Genomic DNA, 7,910 nt, shown 5'->3' on the forward strand with positions numbered 1-7,910 from the left:
CAGATGGCTTCCCAGAGGAATTCTACCAAACATTTCAAGAAGAATTAATACCTATTGTTTTGAAACTGTTCCAAAAAATAGAAATGGAAGGAAAACTTCCAAACTCATTTTATGAGGCCAGCATTACCTTGATCCCAAAACCAGACAAAGACCCCATCAGAAAGGAGAATTACAAACCAATATCTCTGATGAACATGGATGCAAAAATTCTCACCAAAATACTAGCCAATAGGATCCAACAGTACATTAAAAGGATTATTCACCACGACCAAGTGGGATTTATCCCTGGGCTGCAAGGTTGGTTCAACATCCGCAAATCAATCAATGTGATACAATACATTAACAAAAGAAAGAACAAGAATCATATGATCCTCTCAATAGATGCAGAAAAAGCTTTTGACAAAGTACAGCATCCTTTCTTGATCAAAACTCTTCAGAGTATAGGCATAGGGGGTACATACCTCAATATCATAAAAGCCATCTAGGAAAAACCTACAGCGAATATCATTCTCAATGGGGAAAAACTGAGAGCTTTCCCCCTAAGGTCAGGAATGCGGCAGGGATGTCCACTATCACCACTGCTATTCAACATAGTATTGGAAGTCCTAGCCACAGCAATCAGACAACAAAAAGAAATAAAAGGCATCCAAATTGGCAAAGAAGAGGTCAAACTCTCACTCTTTGCAGATGATATGATACTTTATGTGGAAAACCCCAAAGACTCCACCCCAAAACTGCTAGAACTCATACAGGAATTCAGTCAAGTGGCAGGATATAAAATCAATGCACAGAAGTCAGTGGCATTCCTATACACCAACAACAAGGCAGAAGAAAGAGAAATTAAGGAGTCGATCCCATTTATAATTGCACCCAAAATCATAAGATACCTGGGAATAAATCTAACCAAAGAGGCAAAGTATCTGTACTCAAAAAACTATAGAATACTCATGAAAGAAATTGAGGAAGACACACAAAAATGAAAAAACATTCCATGCTCATGGATTGGAAAAATAAATATTGTGAAAATGTCTATGCTACCTAGAGCAATCTACACATTTAATGCAATCCCTATCAAAATACCATCAACTTTTTTCAAAGAAATGGAACAAATAACCCTAAAATTTGTATTGAACCAGAAAGGACTCTGAATAGCCAGAGGAATGTTGAAAAAGAAAAGCAAAGCCGGCGGCATCACAATTCCAGACTTCCAGCTCTATTACAAAGCTGTCATCATCAAGACAGTATGGTACTGGCATAAAAACAGACACATAGATCAGTGGAACAGAATAGAGAGCCCAGAAATGGACCCTCAACTCTATGGTCAACTCATCTTTGACAAAGCAGGAAAGAATGTCCAATGGAAAAAAGACAGTCTCTTCAACAAATGGTGTTGGGAAAATTGGACAGCCACATGCAGAAGAATGAAACTGGACCATTTCCTTACACACACAAAAATAGACTCCAAATGGATGAAAGACCTCAATGTGAGACAGGAATCCATCAAAATCCTTGAGGCGAACACAGGCAGCAACCTCTTCGACCTCAGCTACAGGAACTTCTTCTTAGACAGATTGCCAAAGGCTATGGAAGCAAGGGCAAAAATGAACTATTGGGACTTCATCAAGATACTTTTGCACAGCATAGCAAACAGCCAACAAAATCAAAAGACAACCGACAGAATGGGAGAAGATATTTGCAAATGACATATCAGATAAGGGGCTAGTATCCAAAATCTATAAAGAACTTATCAAACTCAACACCCAAAGAACAAAGAATCCAATCAAGAAATGGGCAGAAGACATGAACAGACATTTCTGCAAAGAAGACATCCAAATGGCCAACAGACACATGAAAAAGTGCTCAATATCGCTCAGCATCAGGGAAATCCAAATCAAAACCTCAATGAGATACTACCTCACACCAGTCAGAATGGCTAAAATTAACAAGTCAGGACACGACAGATGTTGGCGGGGATGTGAAGAAAGGGGAACCCTCCTACACTGTTGGTGGGAATGCAAACTGGTGCAGCCACTCTGGAAAACTGTATGGAGGTTCCTCAAAAAGTTGAAAATAGAGCTACCCTGTGACCCAGCAATTGCACTCCTGGGTATTTACCCCAAAGATACAAATGTAGTGATCCAAAGGGGCACATGCACCCCAATGTTTATGGCAGCAATGTCCACAATAGCCAAACTATGGGAAAAGTCCAGATGTCCATCGACAGATGAATGGATAAAGAAGAAGTGGTATATATATACAATGGAATATTATGCAGCCATCAAAAGGAATGAAATCTTGTCATTTGCAATGACGTGGATGGAACTAGACGGTATTAGGCTGAGTGAAATAAGTCAATCAGAGAAAGACAATTATCACATGATCTCACTGATATGAGGAATTTGAGAAACAAGACAGAGGATCATAGGGGAAGGTAGGGGAAAATGAAACAAGATGAAACCAGAGAGGGAGACAAACCATAAGAGACTCTTAATCTCAGGAAACAAACTGACGGTTGCTGGAGGGGAGGGGGGTCGGAGGGATGGGGTGGTTGGGTGGTGGACATTGGAGAGGGTATGTGCTATGGTGAGTGCTGTGAATTGTGTAAGACTGTTGAATCACGGACCTGTACCCCTGAAACAAATAATACATTATACGTTAATAAAAAAAAAAAAAAGGAGTTCTCTTCTAGTAGAGAATGATTTTGTTATTATTATTTTTTTACTTTCTGAAGGTGAATCTCAAAAAGATTTTTTAAATTGTAAAAATATTATAATAAAATAATTATTTTAATTTTAAAAGATGTCTGGCTATAAATACAAAGGCAAAGCATGCTTTGGCTACATAAAGAAATTCTATTTATATTTACAAGTTTGAATTTTGAAACATTTCTTTTGGAGAACTTCTACAAAACAAGGCTGCCTAAGTCAGTAGTCCTGGTGGAAAAAGAAGAAACACTTCCAAACTTATTTTAGAACTCCAGCATTACCTTGATGGCAAAGCCAGACAGGAACACCACAAGAAAATTACAGGCCGGTATCCCTGATAAACATAGATGCAAAAATCCTCAACAAAATATTAGCAAATTGTATTAAACAATACATTAAAAGGACCATATGCCATGATCAAGTGGGTTTTATTCTAGGGATGGAAAGATGGTTCAACATCCACAAATCAATCAATATGACACACCACATTAACAAAATGAAATATAAATATCTATAATCATCTCAATAGATGCAGAAAAAGCATTTGACAAAATTCCACATCCATTTATGTTAAAAACTTTCAACAAAGTAGGCAGAGAGGGAGCATACCTCAATATAAAAAAGGCCATACAGGGGCGCCTGGGTGGCTTAGCTGGTTTAGCGTCTGCCTTCGGCTCAGGTCATGATCCCAGGGTCCTGGGATCGAGCCCTGCATCGGGCTCCCTGCTCAGCGGAGAACCTGCTTCTCCCTCTCCCTCTGCCTGTCTCTCTGCCTACTTGTTCTCTCTCTCTCTCTGTCAGATAAATAAATAAAATCTTTAAAAAAAAAAAAAAGGCCATATATGACAAGCCCACAGCTAGCATCACACTCAAAAGTGAAAAGCTAAAAGCTTTTCTTTTAAGATTAGGAAGAAGACAAGGATGCCCTTTCTCACCATTTTTTTTTTTTAAGATTTTATTTATTTATTTGAGACAGAGAGAATGAGAGAGAAAGAGCACATGAGAGGGGGGAGGGTCAGAGGGAGAAGCAGACTCCCTGCCGAGCAGGGAGCCCGATGCGGGACTCGATCCAGGGACTCCAGGATTATGACCTGAGCCGAAGGCAGTTGCTTAACCAACTGAGCCACCCAGGCGCCCCCTTTCTCACCATTTTTATTCAATATAGTATTGGAAGTCCTAGCCAGAGCAATTAGGCAAGAAAAAGGAATCAAAGGAATCTAAATCAGAAAGGAAGAAGCAAAACTGTCAGTATTTTCAGATGACATGATATTATATACAGAAAATCCAAAAACTCCATCAAAAAGCTATCGGCACTAATAAATTCAGCAACGTTGCAGGATACAAAATCAATATACAAAAATCTGTTGTGTTTTGACACACTAAAAATGAACCATCAGAAAGTTGAATAAAGAAACAATCCCATTTTAAATTGCATCAAAAAGAATAAAATACATGGGAATAAAGTGACCAAGTAGGTAAACACTTGTACACTGAAAACTATAAGACATTCATAAAGGAAACCAAAGAAAATGCAAATAAATAGAAAGACATACTGTGCTCAGGGATTGGAAGACTTAATATTGTTAAAATGTCCATTCTACCCAAAAAAATCTATGGGTTCAGAGCAATCGCTATCAGAATTCCATGGCTTTTCTCACAGAAATAGGACAAACAATCCTAACATTTATATGGAACCACAAAAGACCCTGAATACCCAAAGCAATCTTAAAAAGAAGATGGCAGCATCCTGGTCCCTGATTTCAAGCTGTATTACAAATCTATAGCTATCAAAACAGTATAATATTGACACACACCAAGGAACAAGGTCGTGAGAAGAGGAGACTTGGAGGTGCTGCCATTTCTATGGTCTCAGGGCTCTGCCCCTTTTGAAGAACTTCCAACGGCGCCATGTTGGGACAGAGCATCTGGAGGCTCACACGCTCTGTGGTCCGTAGGAGCCACTATGAGGAGGGCCCAGGGAAGAATTTGCCATTTTCAGTGGACAACAACTGGCGATTACTACTTATGATGACTTTGTACTTTGGATCTGGATTTGCTGCACCTTTTTTTATAGCAAGACATCAGCTGCTTAAGAAGTAAGGATGTTTTAGGGCGCCTGGGTGGCTCAGTCGTTAAGCGTCTGCCTTCGGCTCAGGTCATGATCTCAGGGTCCTGGGATCAAGCCCCGCACCGGGCTCCCTGTTCCGCAGGAAGCCCTCTTCTCCCTCTCCCCTCCCCCTGCTTGTGTCTCTCTCTGTCAAATAAATAAATAAAATCTTAAAAAAAAAAAAAAGTAAGGATGTTTTAATTAACCCATCAAACAGATGTGAAAAGAACATTTTAAGACGTGCAGTCTCTGAAAAATGGATCAAACTCTTGATTTCAACATACTCAATATGTTTGTAAATAAACTTATGGCATGAATCCTTAATGCCTCTTCTCTGAAACATGGAATGTGATAATTGTGCTTACTTTTTTATTTGGGAAATATTCCAGGATTAGTTTGTTTGGTCAGATTAGTGTGTGATTTAGTCTGTTTCTTGTTTTTAGATTTTGAGGCTTTAATTTTTGATTACTAGGTCAAGACCTTGTTGGTAATTTATGTTATTAAAAATGCAAACTTGAAAAAAAAAGTAGGATATTGGCATAAACACAGAAACGTGGATCAATGGAACAGAGTAGAGAGCTCAGAAATAAACCCACACATATAAGGTCAAGTAATTTATAACAAAGGAGCCTAGAATATGCACTGGGGAAAGGACAGTCTCTTCAATAAAGGGTTCTGGGAGAATTGGATCTTACACCAAGTACAAAAATTACCTGAAGACAAATTACCTGAATGTAGGACCTAAAACTGTAAAACTCCTCGAAGACAACATAAGCACCAAACTACTTGACAGAGGTCTTGGTGATGATTTCTAGACTTGACACTAAAAGCTAAGGCAACAAAGGCAAAAATAAAAAAGCTTCAGCACCGCAGAGAAAACAATCACAAAATAAGAAGGAAGCTTACTGAATGGGAGAAGATATTTTTTAAATCATGTATCTGATATGGGGTAAAATCCAAAACGTATAAAGAAGTCATGCAACCCATTAGCAAAGAAACCAAACAATCTGATTTAAAAACAGGCAGAGCACAGGATATAGTCAATAATTAATAGTGCTGTATGGTGACAGATGGGAACCACGCAATTATGGTGACAGAAGGGAGCACTGCACAGTGTACAGAATCGTACAGCTGAAGCTAACAGAACATTGTATAGCAGTGATACTGTGATAAAATTTGTTAAAAGGGCAGAGGATCTAAATAGACATTTTCCAAAGAAGACATACAGATGGACAACAGGTACATAAAAAAAAAAGGTGCTCAACATCACTCATCACCAGAAAAATATAAATCAAAGCCACAACAAGATATCACTTCACACTTGGAGAATGACTAATATCAAAAAGACAAGAACTAAGTGTTGGTGAGGACGTGGAGGAAAGGGAACCTTTGCACACTGCTGGTGGGATTTTAAACTGATGCAGCCACTGTGGGAAATAGTATGGAGGTTCTTCAAAAAATTAAAATAGGGCTACCATATGACCCAGCAATTTCAACTTATGGGTATTTATCTGAAAAAAATGAAAACACCAACTCAAAAGGAGTCTCACCCCATGTTCCCTGCAGCATGATTAACAACAGCCTTGATAGGAAAACAACCTAAGTGTCCATCAGTGGATGCATGGATAAAGAGAATACTTTACACACACACAGGAATGTTATTTAGCCATAAAATGAAGGAAATTTTGCCATTTGCAACAACACTGATGGACCTTGAGAACATTATGCTAAGTGAAATAAGTCAAAGAAAGACAAATACCATATGGCCACATTTGTATGTGGAATCTAAAAAAAGAAAAAGAGAAAAAACCCCAAACTCATAGCTACAGAGAACAGATTGGTGGTTGCCAGACGTGGCGGGGGGGGGGCGGGGGGGGGTAATGGTAGGTGAAATGGGTGAAGAGGGTTTACAGGTACAAATTTCCAGGTATAAAATAAAGTCATGGGGATGCAATGTACAGCATTGGTAAAATAATACTGGATTGTATGTTTGAAATTTGCTAGGAGCATAGATCTTAAAATTCTCATTATAAGAAAAAGATTATAACTATGTATAGGGACAGATGTCCCTAGACTTAGGGACCAGACTTATTGTGGAAATCACTTTGCAATGTACAAAAATATTAAATCATTACATTATACACCTGAAACTAATATAATGTTACATGTCAATTATACCTCAATAAAAAAGTAGTTTCAAAGTTAATAAATTATTTAAAAAAAAGGTCATCTGCTTACAAGTTTTAAAAAACAGAAGAAACTCCCTTTCTCTCTCAAATAAATAAATAAAATCTTTTAAAAAATCTCTCTCCCTCTCAAATAAATAAAATCTTCCAAAAGGTCGGGGCGGGGGGGGGCGGGTGGCACCTGGGTCACTTGGTCGGTTAAACGTCTGCCTTCGGCTCAGGTCATGATCCCGGAATTCTGGGATCGAGTCCCAAATCAGGCTCCCTGCTCAGCAGGGAGTCTGCTTCTCCCTCTCCCTCTGCTCCTCCACCCTCACCCCGCTTGTGCTCGCTCTCTCTTGCTGTCTCTCTCATTTAAATAAATGAAATCTTAAAAAAAAATTATAGTCTATCATAGTCATTAATTGACACATTTCAACAAGGAAGGACATTGGATAGTACTCTGAGGGAAGCATGAAATGAGGGCTGTTTTCCAATGATGCATACTTTATATTAGTAAATATTCCTTTTAGAAATATATATCTATTAATAAAAATATTAATAAATATTTCCCTTCTGGAAAACTTCAACTTAAGAAAAAGCAAGACAAACAACCAGAATATAAGACTCTGTCTAGGGGCGCCTGGGTGGCTCAGTCGTTAAGCGTCTGCCTTCGGCTCAGGTCATGGTCCCAGTGTCCTGGGATCGAGCCCCACATCGGGCTCCCTGCTCGGCGGGGAGCCTGCCTCTCCCTCTCCCACTCCCCCTGCTTGTGTTCCCTCTCTTGCTGCCTCTCTATCTGTCAGATAAATAAATAAAATCTTTAAAAAAAAAACCACAAACTTATAAGACTCTGTCTTTCCACTTTTGAGCAGACAGCTTTTTCAGCTTAACTAGATGATGATTTGATAATACAGGTTTCAAGGCTTTTCC

At 38.9% G+C, this 7,910-nt stretch overlaps 1 protein-coding gene across 1 annotated transcript; it reads left to right on the forward strand.

Moving 5' to 3' along the window:
- The first annotated feature begins 4,613 nt into the window (after nt 1–4,613).
- Nucleotides 4,614–4,809, forward strand: LOC123847346 (cytochrome c oxidase subunit 7C, mitochondrial-like). Its single transcript, XM_045879262.2, has one exon. The coding sequence runs from the start codon at nt 4,614–4,616 to the stop codon at nt 4,803–4,805; it is 192 nt and encodes a 63-aa protein (XP_045735218.1). The 3' UTR covers nt 4,806–4,809.
- The last annotated feature ends 3,101 nt before the right edge of the window (nt 4,810–7,910 follow it).

Source organism: Mirounga angustirostris, unplaced genomic scaffold (genome assembly GCF_029215605.1).
Source record: "Mirounga angustirostris isolate CCGP_5_RB_7025 unplaced genomic scaffold, mMirAng1.0.hap1 SCAF_2, whole genome shotgun sequence".
Lineage (NCBI taxonomy): Eukaryota > Metazoa > Chordata > Mammalia > Carnivora > Phocidae > Mirounga > Mirounga angustirostris.

What these genes read in the sequence shown, in the direction of transcription:
- LOC123847346 (XM_045879262.2), top strand. Translation starts at nt 4,614, where the DNA reads ATGTTGGGACAGAGCATCTGGAGGCTCACACGCTCTGTGGTCCGTAGG.